This window comes from Lolium rigidum, chromosome 1 (assembly GCF_022539505.1).
Source record: "Lolium rigidum isolate FL_2022 chromosome 1, APGP_CSIRO_Lrig_0.1, whole genome shotgun sequence".
Taxonomy (NCBI): Eukaryota; Viridiplantae; Streptophyta; class Magnoliopsida; order Poales; family Poaceae; genus Lolium; species Lolium rigidum.
This window is the reverse complement of record NC_061508.1, coordinates 139319868-139335016: the sequence shown is the minus strand read 5'-3', so window position 1 is coordinate 139335016 and position 15149 is coordinate 139319868. Positions and strand designations below refer to the sequence as shown.

General features: G+C 46.8%; 1 protein-coding gene across 1 annotated transcript; it reads left to right on the top strand.

The window, feature by feature from the left end:
- Positions 1 to 12977: 12977 nt before the first annotated feature.
- Positions 12978 to 14946, top strand: LOC124682462 (4-coumarate--CoA ligase 5-like). The gene is made up of 4 exons (XM_047217141.1): positions 12978 to 13958; positions 14140 to 14338; positions 14422 to 14635; positions 14730 to 14946. The coding sequence occupies exons 1-4, from the start codon at positions 12978 to 12980 to the stop codon at positions 14944 to 14946; spliced, it is 1611 nt and encodes a 536-aa protein (XP_047073097.1).
- The last annotated feature ends 203 nt before the right edge of the window (positions 14947 to 15149 follow it).

Sequence of the window (15149 nt, the reverse complement as noted above, 5' to 3'; positions counted from 1 at the left end):
CGTGAGCATTTACAGTGAAACCTTCATCGAAACTGCTTGTCAACACCTTCTGCTCCTCGTTGGGATCGACATTCTTACTTATCGAAGATACTACGATACACCCCCTATACTTGTGGGTCATCATGGTACAATGGCGACGTGGCGACTCACCCTCCCCCCTAAACCCTAGTCCTTGCCGACGGTGATCGCCAGAGGGTCTTTGGTGATCTGATCTTTCTCATCCGATCATTAGGCTCCTCTCTCTCCCCACATCAAGGTAACTGGTCTCTCTCCCGTTCTTCGCCATGTCTTCCCCTGCATGGATCTGGAATGTTTCCTACATGTCGGTGGACGACATGGACTCTGGTGTTCGAAATCTGCTGGATGGTGAGTTGCATATCTGGTCAGCCAAGCGGTGGATCGCGTTGGTTGATGCGGAAGGCACCCCCATCATTGGTAAGTTTTTGAGAAAGGAAGAGGATGCCCTGGAAGTTGGATCTGTTGTGGAATTCTCTATATTTCATGCATTGGTGGATCATTGCATTCTTTCCCCCCTGAGGACAATGGATCTGGTGATGATCTGAGCGCAGATAAGTCTACGACCCAAGATCTTACTGATTTGGTTAAGTTGTGGAAAATTTCTTATTCCACGATTAAGGATCTTGATCGAGGACGTATGAAAGCATACGATGGTTCGCTTAGTTTGTCCAAGGATAATTTCCTGAGGTTGTTTAATGCAAAAAGTGCACCCATTGGATGTCAACGCCTGTCGTCTAGGGATATGTTCCATGCTGGGGCGAAAATTCATTTCTCAAGTCATGTGGTCCGAATGGGCAAGCTAATTACATCTGGTCCAGCTGTGGATATGATCACACCTGAGGGGGTTCTTAATGATTCCTGCCATGAAGTTAACAGCTCTGAGTCTGTACCGGATACAGTAGTGCCACTGCTCACGCAGTCAACCGCTAATGAAAAGGAAGGACAGGTTAATTCCTCCTCGGCTAGCTCAGTGCATGCAGCTCTATTTAAGGGGTTGGATTTCTCTCATGGCATTAATTTTGCTAAGGACGTTCTTTCTAAATTCAATAAAGAGGTTCATCCTAGGGCTCGGTCATGTAATTTTCTCATGGTGGTTTCTTTTGGACGTGCCTCCTTCAAGCTGGAGGATGATTTAGTTGGTATAGCCTTGGAGGCAGTCATTGGTGGGTTCTGTGGCCAGCTAAAGGTGTTTATGATACGTGATAGAGTTTTCTCTTTTGCGTATCTTCTAAAGAAGTGGGCTTTCATATTCTGAAATTGAGAAAATTCTCTTGTGCACAATTCAAATGCTTCTTCCACCTTTGGGGTCGTGGTGGACCTAATTGGCAGTGGAAATTCCAGCGATGGCAAAAGGAATGTGATGAGGAGTGGACCTTGGTTAGTCCTTCGAGGAAAATATTGCAGCATGGCCTAGCTGCTTTAAAGAAACACACTTCCAAACCAATTTTGGGAAAATCTAATGGGCTTGGAAAGAAACTACCTTTTGCTCCCTCCATTGACTATGAGGCTTGTTTGGGTTACCAAGATCCGAAGATAGTAAGGGATAAAGAAAAGGTTCATTCTGATGAATTTGTGACTGCATCTGAGCCAAATATAACGTTTGCAGCTGTGAATCCTTTCCCTTTTACGCAGAAGCGTGTTGTGGTTGGAGAGGAAAGTTCCTCTCATGGTAAGGTGGATGCAGAAGATCGCCTAGGTAAGGAGCAGGGACAGATGGATGATTTTGAAAGTATGATTGATGATATGGCATATAAAGTGTGGTCATGTGGAAAATGTCTTAATATGGGTCATCTTACTAAAGATTGTACCAATGAGGTGAGATGTAGGTCATGCTACTGCTATGGTCATGTCAGGAAAAATTGCTTAGCTATTCGATCAAATGGGAAGGTTTGGGTCCCAAAGAAAATTCAATCCAACACGACCACAGGTACTTTGGTTGATAAGGAAGTGCCCTTAACAGGACCTGCCGGTTCGGCTTCTACTTTGTTTAATAGTTACGGGAGTCCTTACAGCAACCACGCGACCACATTAAATCTATTCCCTCCTCTGTCTTGACTGCTCCGTCTCCTTCTTCCCAGGCGATGGCGGTCTTTGAGGTTGATCCAACGCCATGGCTGTCGTGGGGTCATGAAATCATCGACGGCGGCCCAACTCGATTGCCGCGTACCTTCTACTCTCCGGCACAAGATCCCCCGGCGCGGCACCTGTCCTACTGCATCGCTCTGGTTGAGCCGACTCCACCGCTGGCGGCATTGGCGCTTTGGAGGGAGCAGGTGCGTGACTTCCTCATCGGGCCGCTGCAATGCAATGTGGTAACTTCTCAGCCGAGCCTGTTTGGTGTGGGACTTTATGAGCTGAGCAGTCCAAATTCTGTCAACGCGTTGGTTCAGCACGGACAATATCAGATTCAGAATAGGTTGCTTAGGTTTGTGCATGTCGGTGAGGCTCCACAGAATCATCGCGCAACCGTAGGGTTTCGTCGTGGATGGCTGATGATGCTTGGTGTGCACCCAGATTATCGCAATGACTATGATATTGCGCATGCTGTTGCTACTTTTGGCAAGTTTCACACCTGGAACAGCAATGATCCGGTCAAGGATAGAGTGCTTGTCTATGCATCCTTTCCCTCGCCTCAACTAGTGCCTCGTGATGTGGTTTTTACCAAGTTTGCAACAGTTGGAGGGGTCAAGGAGTCTTGGACTGCTCCTGTTTACATCTTGTCAGCTGACTTTGCTGATGCTTTACCTGCTGATGAAGATCAGATGCCACCTGATGGTAATCCACATCCCTTCCCAGGTGAGCTGCAGCAGCACAAATCACAATTTGTTTGTCAATCCTCAATTCCCAGAGATTGGATGGGATGATGTGGAGAACTTGGGGCAGGGCATGCAGGGTGAGCCAGCTGATGGTCTGGGCTTGCATGGTGGTTGGCAGCAGGTGCATCAGGTGGTGGATCAGGAGTTAGAAGAGCAAGAAGTTCAAGGAGTGTTGCAGGAGATGTAGGAATCTATGGTGATCAATCTTTCTGATAGTTCCAGCTCCTCTGTTAATATGATGGAGATGCAGCCACAACAGCAAAATAACAACATGCAGGTGTTATATAATGAGTTGAATATTGGAATGGTCCAGACAGTGTTTGGACCTGTCTTACCTCCTGAGTTGTTGTGTGCACGTGCTTTTCAGTTGGTATTGCCTTCCTTGTGCGGCAGGAATGTCCCAGAGACTATGGAGAGGGCCCCTTTTTGGTTCCTGAATAAGCTGTCTGGTATTGCTCTGTCAGTGGTTCAGTTTCAGAGAGAAGACAGTTTCAAGGCATGCTCCCATCAGCAAGGGAGTTTCTCTTGGCCTAGTGGAGGAAATGTGGGACTGGTAGAGGAAGTGGGAGAGCAAACTCCTATACAATCCAGGTCTGTGGTTACCAAGAGTAGGGCTAAGAAGAAATCTGCTGTACCTTTAGTGCAACCCTCTGAAATAAGATTCACTAGGAGCTGTCTTAAGGGTGATGGATATAGACCAGCTCCTATCCTGGTTGTTCAACCAAAGATCAAGAAGAAGCCTAGGGCAAGGAACCTATTGATGCCAGAAGAAGAGGAAAATCAGTCTCAAGGGCAGGAGGAGGAGTCACACCCCCATGATGGTGAGGGCCAGGCACAGGTGCCTGCTATTCCTATTACAGTGCTTCAAAGAGTTGGACATGCACTGGGAATTGCAGCTGACAAGTTGAGTGAGGAGCAGCTTGAAGCTGCCCCTGGAAAGGAGAAGAAGAAGAAGTCTACTGATGATTAAGCTGTGGTGCATGATTTATATATGGGTTCTGTGGTGGCCTTTATGTTCTGCTTTTGATGTACTAAGTGGTTCTAGTCTGTGGAGTGTGGTGTGGGTTCTGGTGTGGGGTCTAATGTTAGTATTGGTCAATGCTTTTGTTAAAACCTCTGTCAGTGATATGGCTGTCTGGCATGGTTGGTGTGTGGGGTCTGGTTCTCTTGATAAAGACATTGCTGCTAGCTTCCCTGGGGTATTTGTATGCTCTGTGATTGGCATTATGTGTCAGTTTTATATGCTCTTCCTTGTTTATTGCATATGAATAAGTTATCTCGAATGAAATGGCGTGTTTTCTGCTGGAATGTGCGTGGGTTAAATTCTGAGAACAGACAAAGGGAAGTTAGAGCTAAAATTGAGGAAAGTGAATGTGATGTCATATGCTTACAAGAAACAAAATGTGAATCTTTTGATTGGAAGTTGATTAGGAAATTCTGTCCAAAGAGGTTTGATAATTTTGTTTTCTCACCCTCGGTGGGAGCTTCTGGGGGTATTATTGTTATCTGGAATTCTTCTGTCTTCTCAGGGTTGTTAGTGCAATCTGTGAAATATGGTGTGCAAGTTAATTTCACCTCAAAACATAACAATAATTCTTGAAGTTTGGTGTGTGTCTATGGACCTTGTCAAGGTGAAGATAGAGATAACTTTGTGTCATGGCTGTATAACCTGCACATACCCGCTGATGATAATTGGATTATCTTGGGGGATTTTAATTTCATGAGATCACAAGATAATAGAAATAAACCTGGAGGTGATGTCAATGACATGTTTTTTTTTAATGAAATAATTGGGCACTTGGGCCTCCTGGAATTGCATATAAAAGGTAGAGTGTACACTTGGTCTAATATGCAGAAGGATCCACTCTTGGAGCAATTGGATTGGTTTTTCACCAGTGCCAATTGGATTTCTGATTATCCAAATACTATGGTGCTGCCTTTGGCCAAAATTGGATCTGATCATGTACCATGTGTGTTGAATGTGGACACTGATATACCCAAAGCTTCAATCTTCAGATTTGACAACTATTGGGTTACCATGCCAGGTTTCATAGAGTGTGTCAAAAACTCTTGGGACAAAGGGTCTGCCAAGAATTATAGTTCTGCTATTCTAGCTGACGAATTGAAAACTTTGAGACATGAGCTGAAAAAATGGCATGTCAGTTTGGCTAAATTGAAGCAGCTGATAGCTAATTGTAATAAGGTCATACTAACATTGGATTCATTAGAAGAACAGAGACCATTGTATATAAGGGAATTCAATTTCAGAAATGTTGTGAAGGTTCATTTGGATGGTTTGCTTTTGGCTGAGTGTAATTACTGGAGGAAAAGATGCACCATACGTTGGATTCAACAAGGTGAAGATAATACAAAAAAAATTCATGCTATGGCAACAGAGAGGTATAGGAGAAATGCTATTGCTATGTTGAGAGATGTGGATGGGAATGAGGTGACAGATCACCAGGGTATGGCTGGTTTGCTTTGGAGGGAATACAAAGATAGAATGGGTAGATCTGAACCAATTGATATGCAGTTTGATTTGTCTAGAATTTTGCAGCATGTGGAGGGATTACATGAGTTAACTAGACCTTTTGAGGAAAAGGAAATGGATGAGGTTATAAAAAACATGCATGTGGATAGAGCGTCTGGGCCTGATGGATTTAATGGTCTTTTTTTGAAGAAATGCTGGCCCATTATCAAACAGGATTTCTATAAATTAGCTGCTGATTTTCATGATGAGACCATATAGTTGAAGAATATTAATGGATCTTTTATCACCTTGGTTCCAAAAAAGCAAGTCCCTGTGCAAGTCAATGATTTTAGACCCATCTCTTTAACTAGTGTGTGTGTCAATTTTTTAACAAAGTTGGCTGCCAACAGATTACAGGATAAGATCCTTTCATGTATTCATAAGAATCAATATGGGTTCTTGCGTAATAGATCTATACAGGATTGTTTGGCATGGTCTTTTGAATATTTGTTTCTATGCCATGCATCTAAGAAGCCAATTATATTGCTTAAGTTGGATTTTGCTAAGGCATTTGACACTATTGAGCATGAAGCAATTTTGCAAGTGATGCAGCATAAGGGGTTTAATGCCAAATGGATTAATTGGGCCAGAATTACCTTATCTACTAGGACATCATCTATTCTGTTGAATGGAATCCCTGGAAAGCAGTTTGAGTGTAAAAGGGGTGTAAGGCAGGGTGACCCAATATCCCCTCTATTTTATCTGTTTGGTTCTGACCTTTTACAGTCAGTACTAAATGATTTAGTGATGCAAGGATTACTATCTCTACCAATTATCACCAATGATCCAGACTGTCCTATTGTGCAATATGCTGATGATACTTTGTTGATACTTCCTGCTGACAAGGATCAATTGATGTTAATCAAGGAGGTGCTGAGGAAGTTTTCCATGTCCACTGGCTTGAAGATTAATTTTTATAAGTCTCAAATGCTTCCCATCAATGTGCCAGATGATTTGCTACAGGAATTAGCTGCTATGTTTGATTGTCAGGTAGGTAAGATGCCTTTTACTTACCTAGGTCTGCCCGTGGGTACTACCAAGCCAACTATTGCTGAATTATCCCCCTTGGTATGTCGTTTGGAGAGAAAGTTGACCTCTAATTCAAGCTTTTTATCACAAGGAGCTCGTTTGCAGTTAATCAACTCTGCCTTGGCTTCCATGCATTTGCATTTTCTATGCTCTTTACAACTGCCAGTAGGACTGACAAATCAGTTGGATAGAATCTTGAGGCAGTGTTTGTGGAGAGATAAAGATGGTATGCCTAAGCAATCCTTGGCAGCATGGGATATGATTTGTAAGCCAAAGCTCAAAGGAGGATTAGGGATCATTAATTTCCAGAAGAAAAATGCTGCTTTGTTGCTCAAGTTTCTGGATAAGTTTTATAATAAAAGGGATTTGCCTTGGGTGAACCTAGTTTGGTTTGCACATTATAGAGGGAAAATACCTCATGAGGAGAAATTATGTGGGTCTTTTTGGTGGAAGGATGCTATGAAACATGTGGACAATTATAGAGGAGTGGCTGCTATAACTCATGGTAGAGGGGATACTATGCTATTCTGGTCTGATAATCGGAAGGTGAATGGCTCATCTGTGCCAATGTGTCAGAGATACCCCAGATTATTTTCCTATGCTTTATTCCCCAATCATTCAGTTTCACAAGTGTATCAGGAGGAGGACATTTCCTCTCTGTTTTATTTACCTTTGTCTGCTCAAGCATATCAGGAGTTAGATCAGCTCAACCACTTGATGCAGGATAATCCTTTAACGCAGGGGAATGATCTGTGGGCCTATTGTTGGGGAGATAAATATACCTCAGCTAGTTTTTACAGTCACATTCATAGACAGATTCAGGTGCCCAGTGTGTATCAATGGCTTTGGAAGTCTAGTCGTGTGATGAAACATAAGGTATTTGCTTGGTTGCTCCTATCAGACAGATTGAATACAAGAGATTTGTTAAAAAGGAGGCATTGGAAAGTGACTGAGGATGAGCATTGTGTATTGTGTCCAGGGAGCATTTTTGAGGATCGGATACATTTGTTCTTTGAATGCACATTTAGCTCCAGAATATGGAATTATCTACAAATTGATTGGGAAGCTGATGATGATATGCAAGTAGTGCTGAATAAGGCCAGGAGAAGTTTTGCTCAACCTTTCTTCATGGAAGTTATTATCCTGGCTTGTTGGAATATATGGTTGATAAGGAATGGGAAAATATTCAGTGTTGAGAGAGGCTCTTTCATTAAGTGGAAGGCAAAATTCATACATGACATATCTTTGTTGCAATATAGGATCAAATTGAAACATAAGGATATACTTTTGTCTTGGATTAGGGCTCTACCTTAGAGCCTTTTTCTTGTAGCTTTCTTTTTTGTACAGTTTCTTTCTTTTGTTTTGTACATAGGTTTGGACTTTTTTGAGAGTTAAATAAAATGAAAATTGCTGTGGGGCTCTTTGCCTCACAGTCTTGCGTGTCAAAAAAAGTGAGAGCAAGCATAGGAGATGTTGCATGAGATAGAAAATAACTACGGTAAATTTCATTTTTAGCCCACAGTTATGATTTTGTGACAAATATTACTTGATTTAGTGAAAATCTACTGAAGACTACAGTCTAGAAAGCTTTGAACATTGTTTTACTCCATTTAAAATTATGCACATTTTGTTATATAAGACCGACGTGTTAAGTCGATGCATAGCGAAAAAATATGTAAATTCAGAGGGCGCCATCTACAATCATGTCCAACCTTCTCTCGACCATATGTTCCATTTCTTATTGTCATCCTAATATGTTCGAGTCTCTCTCATCACCTCAAACCTTATGCAACCTACATTCATGAGAAAATGAGCGTCAAAGTTTCTCAAAGAGTTAATTTGGACGATTTTTCACAAGAAGGGGTAATTAGGGCCACCAATGCATAACTAAAGAGGAAAAATAATGAAAATCACTGAAAACTAAAACTGCAGATTCGTTGTCTAAAAAAGAAGCAATGGTAATCCACAATGTTGCGCCTTCTCCTGTGTATGCTACCGATTCTGTTTAATAGTTGAGTGGGTATCTCTCAATTGGTATTCATACACATACAATGGGTACGAGTCAAGCGGCGCAGAGGCCAGGACGTCCCAGTTTCAAATAAAAAAAACGTCGTTTTGCTTTCGTATAGGAGTATATCGCAAAGTTTAGATTGGACTATTTTTTTGAAAGGAGATTGGACTATTTTTAATCTCGATTCGAGGACAGTTACTTTTAATCGCAAAAACTGACCATACTTTATCAAAGAGATGCAGAAGTGGGTTGGTAGCCATTTGAAGAAAGTCGGGGCAATGAGTTTGACTCGAGCCCTAGTTCCAACGGATACGATTGGTGATGCTCGTGATCCGACAGCTGCGAGCGCCCCCAACCGCCGGGTTAGCATGCAAACAAGGCCAAAAGCTAGTCAAGTCCAAGCGTTGACGTCACTAATTGGATCCGACGCGGCCAAGTTCCCACCTCTGCATTCTCGCAAAAAAAAAGTTCCCACCTCTGTAGAGTCTATACCACACGAGCGGCCGAGCCGTGTCGTTGGCTCGTTGCTTCGGCGCACGCACGGTTGGTGAGCACTGACCCAAGGGCAAAGGTCGCTCCTGCCCCAGTCAAACTCTCACCAAACATCTACTCCGTATGATAAGATAGGACGGGTTCATGGTCGGTGAGGCCCACGGCCAGCTACACAGCATGTGCATAGTATCAAATATTTGAGACTCCACTAAAACACAAGCAAAGATTTGCGGAAATGCACTGCACATTTTGATCCATGTGCATATGCTCACTTTACCCATAAAATTCAGAGAATATATCTCCACATTTTATGTCATCATTTATAGTTTCATAGTAAATTGTTAGTATTTTTTGTGGCCTGTGCAAAAAAAAAAAAGCCCCACATAACAATTAACTTTTTCCTGAAACGACTTCATGAACATGTATGGTGTTGAGATGTACTCGCAACATTTTGTTTTAATTTTTTGATATTTCTTAATATATTTAAAAATGTATTTTAAATAAAGAAAGCATATGCACCTAGGAGCAAAAACACCATGTCTAAAGATTTGAGACAAGCAACACGAAAAAAGATTCGCCGAACAACCAAAATCATCTTCACCCTTAGGTCGTCTCCATCACCCCGGCGCATACGGATATTTTGTGTCTACACTGATAAAAAAAGCGAAAACACAAAATGCATCGGACCACTGGACATGCCATTAACGCTTTAAAGTAGAGACAAAACGGCTACATCATTTTTCCAATCTTTTCATTGTTTTAAGTTTTTTCACTAAATCCTTCATATGTGCTCAGGATTTTAAATTTTCTACTGCATGTGAAAAGAAGCTACATATATAAGGTTGTTTCCCCTGTTTTGGGGAAAGGGAAAAGCCCCATCTCTGCATTGTCTGAACCATCTAAATTGTGTATCTTAAAATGTTAAGAATGTTGAAAGCACAAAAGAAATGAGATGATATTGTTATCAGCTCTTATTGTTTCTAAGTTGAGTGATAAGTAGTTATTACTCCCACAAAATAAACAAAAGTTGATGTATGATATATTTTGGATGGTAAATGAGAGATGCACCATTGCTATAAAATGAGTGTTCCTAAATTAATAAGTGAGATCGAATGTCCAGAAATGATGGGGCATGAGAGTGGCCACATGTAGGGCCTGCTTGGTTGAAAGGAATTTCAAAACGCATGAACAAGAAAAAAAATGCCATGACGTTGTATCCTATAAGAATTGAAAACACACAAACAGTGTAAGAAAATAGTAGGATTTTTCCTGAAAGATTGTATGTTAGGCATAGTTGTCATAGATATATGGAAAACATTCTTATTTTGGACCAAAGACGATTTCCAATGCAAGGTGTTTAGATATGTGGTTCTTAAAATAAACCAAACTTTCTTGCAAGCACCAGTGCTTCGGCCCCGCTCCCGTCGCCTCCCCCGTGGGCGACCGGGGCGCCCCCATCCTCCCCACCCTCTTCCCCCTCCCCCCTCCTTCCCCCGCCGCCGCCGACGGCGGGAGCCGCCGGGCAAAGCCCGAGCGGTGCGGGCGGCGGCGGTTTCCTTCTCTCTCGTGCGCTTGGGAGGCCCGACGGGGCAGGCTCCACCAGGCGGCGTTGGAGGGCGCCGGCTCCGGCCCAGGCCGGCGGATCCAGCCGTGGCTGGCGGCGAGGTTTTGGGGGTTGAATCTTCGAACGGAGAGATAACTTTTACTAGGAACGGAGCGAGCTTGATACTCTGAAGCGAGGGATATACCCATCCGATATTACTCGCCCTTAGCAGACCAAGGCACATTTGCTCGACTGAAGAGGAGAAGCAAGTATGCCTGCAGTCCAGACATCTAGCTTGCTAAAATAAAGTAAGCAAGCGTAATGGCTGGATAAGTGAGATTGTTTCAATCGCAACGACCCGAAGGGATCTGCAAGAGGAATTGAAGCGAGGGGTAGGGGCGGTCGCGGCGGTGGTGCCTAGCGCCTCGTCTGCAGACGCTCCTACGTCCCATGGTGGCGGTGCCGATCTGGGCCTGCAGGCCTAGATCTGGGCCTGGCGGGCCCGGCCGTTTTGGGGTCGTTCTCTGTTGGTGTGCTGCACGCAGAGACCTCCTCGGCCACCATCCGTCGCGGCTGGTGTCATGCTCGGACTGGACCGGCGGCGCCGGTTTTTGGCGATCTGCTCGCTCGGGCTTGTCGGAGCTCGGTTGAGCTTCCAGCGGTGGGGCGCTGTTGGGGTGAAGTCCCGCGATTCTAGAGTCGCTGGGCGACGTCCTTGCTAGCTATCTGGGACGAGGTCCTTGTGCCGGCTCAGTACTGCAGCTACTCTGGCGACTGCGGTCTGTTCTCCCTCCGACCAATGTGGTCGTGCTTGTGCAGGTGTGCTCGCGCGCTGGGGATGGTGGACATCGTGGTGCCACCAATCTAGGGTCTTGGACGTCTAGATCTGGGTCTGGCCGATACCTCTGCCAGCTAGCACGTGTTTCCTGCGGATGAGTTGAGTTGGGGCTAGCTCATAGTGTGACTTAGGTGGGAGGCGCGGCGGTGATCTCCGCCCTGTTCGCTCTACGTCCTCGCGACGGCGTCCGGAATTTCGATCTAGGTTTGGACCTCGGCGAAAGCAGGGCATGGCTCTGGCCTGTGGCGGCGACGGCGTCACCAGCGGGTGTCGTTCCCTTGTTGAAGGTGTCCCGATGATGGCCCTCCTGTTCGAGATGATGGACTCCATCCCTCCGCCTCAATCTGCTCCTCTTGGAGGCCTCGCTTCGTGTAAGCTTCTCTAGTAGTGTCTTGCAGAGCACCGTGTGACCTCCCGCTGGTGTCGCAGCCCTCCCGCAACGTTGGCCTGGCTGCTTTTACACGGTTTGCTGCGGTAGCTGATTTCCTTCCTAGCGCCTTGGGGGGCTTTGCTAGATCGGCGTCTGGTCGTAGCTCTTGCCGGTGTGCCTATCCCAATGCAAGGGGATGATGTTGTGTGTTTGGTCTGGACCTAGTCTGAGCTCCATGGGTGGTGGTTCTCGAGTCTGGGTGAAAACTTTGCAGGTCCTTCTTCGCCGACGACGATGACGCATTCTTGCGCCATTCACCTTCTTGGAGGCGTCGCCGCAAGACCCTCCCTCCTTTGGTTCCTCAAGCTCTGCTAGGTGGCCGGCCCGTCGTTGAGTTCCCCCTTGAGTTGCAGTCTTGGTGCGGTGGAGGTTTGTTGGCGTGGACTCGGTTGTGATCGCTCCGGTGCAACAGAAGACAATGCTCCCTCTTCATGGATCAAATGGCGCTTCGGCTTGATTTTCTGTATTGTATTTTGTTGTGGTTTGGGTTGTGCGCTTGACGCGTATGTGTTGTAACTCTTGGTGTAACTCCTAGTCGATTGATGGCTTAGTTAATTCAAAGCCGGGTTCACTTCGAGCCTTCCGCCTAAAAAAGCACCGGTACTTCAACAAAAAAGGGTTAATTTTTTAAGCGCCTCTCTAAGCATCATGCGTTGTAGATGCTATAAAATGTTATGAAGAATAGACTATATAAGTAATTTCTATTTTTTCAAATCCTACAAATTAAACAAACTCTGTGAGATTGTTTAAGAAATGAAATCCTCAAAAAATCCTATGGAATAAGTTGAACCAAACAAGCTCATGTAGACAAGCAGTAATGTCCTAGGTTAAGTATAAACACAGAAGAACACAGCATCACACGATCACGGTCAGTTTAATCATGTCTGTGTTACCGACATTTGGGCGTCAGTGCACGATCTGACCCATTTCCCACGGGCGCTCATTCTGATTAGGCCGGGTATTAGGTATACACATGTGTGAAATGCATTGTTCATGTTGCTCGGCGATCTTAAAGAAACAATTGTTACTCGGACGGAGTAAAAAAATCACAAGTTCTAGTAATCATCTTCTCTAGCAGACTAGCACAACAACCCCAAATTTCCACCAAACACCATTGCATCCACAGACCAACCTATAAGTACCAATCCGTGAGCTCATTTCAGTCATCAGGACTTGGCACTTGCCTCATTCTTGCATTCCACAGCTCCACCACCAATCCAGCTGACAACAAAGCCAGAAGCGGCCGGTAACTCCGAAACCTCGCCGGAAAATGGGCTCGTTGCCGGAGCAGACCGTCTTCCGCTCGACGCTCCCCGACATCGCCATCCCCGACCACCTCCCGCTCCACGACTACGTCTTCGAGCGCCTCGCGGAGCGCCGTGACCGCGCATGCATCATCGACGGCGCCACCGGCAAGACGCTTACGGTCGGCGATGTGTACTGTCTGTCTAGGCGCCTGGCCGCTGGGCTGTACTCCCTCGGCGTCCGCCACGGCAGCACGGTACTGCTGTTCCTCCCCAACTCCGTCGAGTTCGCGCTGTCTTTCCTCGCGTCGTCCCGCCTCGGCGCCGTCACCACCACGGCGAGCCCGCTCCACACCCCGCCCGAGATCGCCAAGCAGGTCGCGGCCTCCGGCGCCACCGTCATCATCACCGAGCCGGCGTTCGTCGCCAAGTTGCGGGGCCTCGCCGGCGTCACCATCGTCGCCACCGGCGAGGGCGCCGAGGGCTGCGCCTCGTTCGCCGACCTCCAGGCCGCCGACGACTCGGCCCTGCCAGAGGCGCCCATCGACGTGGCCAACGACGTGGTGGCGCTGCCCTACTCGTCGGGCACCACGGGGCTCCCCAAGGGCGTTATGCTGTCGCACCGCGGGCTGGTCACCAGCGTGGCGCAGCTCGTCGACGGCGAGAACCCCAACCTCCACTTCCGGGAGGACGACGTCGTCCTCTGCGTGCTGCCCATGTTCCACGTCTACTCGCTGCACTCCATCCTGCTCTGCGGGATGCGCGCCGGCGCCGCACTCGTCATCATGAAGCGCTTCGACACGGTCAAGATGCTGGAGCTGGTGGAACAACACGGCATCACCATCGCGCCGCTCGTGCCGCCCATCGTGGTGGAGATGGCCAAGAGCGACGCCATGGACCGCCACGACCTCTCCTCCGTGCGCATGGTCATGTCAGGCGCCGCGCCCATGGGCAAGGAGCTGCAGGACATCATCCATGCCAAGCTCCCTAATGCAGTGCTCGGACAGGTACGCACGACCTACTTTTGACAAAGAACTTTTCTCCTCGTGCTCGGTCATGAGTCATGACTAGACGACGACTATCGAATAAAATTCTAACTGAATGCGCAGCTACAGTATCTATATCCATTTAATAAGCGAGATAGCTTCCCAAATTTAGACAAGTGTAACGAGAAATTTGTTCAAGCAGGGTTATGGGATGACAGAGGCCGGTCCAGTGCTCTCAATGTGCATGGCCTTCGCCAAGCAGCCATCGCCGGTGAAGTCCGGCGCTTGCGGCACGGTGGTGAGGAACGCCGAGCTCAAGATCGTCGACCCGGAAACCGGTCTCTGCCTCGGCCGCAACCAGCCTGGCGAGATTTGCGTCAGGGGAAGGCAGATCATGAAAGGTGCTGATTTCTCCAGCACCAAGAAACTCGAAAACGAGAATGCACAGACGGGAGGTTGACGCTGACGACCTTTGTGCGTGCAGGGTACCTCAACAACCCGGACGCCACGGCGGAGACCATCGACAAGGAAGGGTGGCTGCACACCGGCGACGTCGGGTACGTGGACGACGACAACGAGATCTTCATCGTGGACCGGCTCAAGGAGCTCATCAAGTACAAGGGCTTCCAGGTCGCGCCCGCCGAGCTCGAGGCCATGCTCATCGCGCACCCCAGCATCGCCGACGCCGCCGTCGTCCCGTAAGTAGCTCGGTTGCTCCGGCAAGAACTTAATTCATATTCGTCATTGCGCTGTACGAGTCCTGAACAACCGCTGCCTATCTGAACCCCGCAGGATGAAGGACGACGCCAGTGGCGAGATACCCGTAGCGTTCGTCGTGGCGTCAGCCGCCGACATCACCGAGGACGAGATCAAGCAGTACGTCGCCAAGCAGGTGGTGTTCTACAAGCGGTTGCAGAGGGTCTTCTTCGTGAGTTCCATCCCCAAGGCGCCCTCAGGGAAGATCCTGAGGAAGGATCTCAGAGCAAAGTTGGCCACGGGAGCGTACTGATGATCCAGAGCTACTTGTAATTTTGTATGCCAAATATACCCAATTCTATTTTTGTTCTGATTACCCTGACCTATCTGTAATTTTGCATGCTAAGACACCACGAAAGTGTGAGCAACAATCCGTCACCAATGTACAAGGCATACTGTCTCTGGATATAAATCTTACACGAGGAGATTGTATTACTCCACTTTTGCCCACTTCCA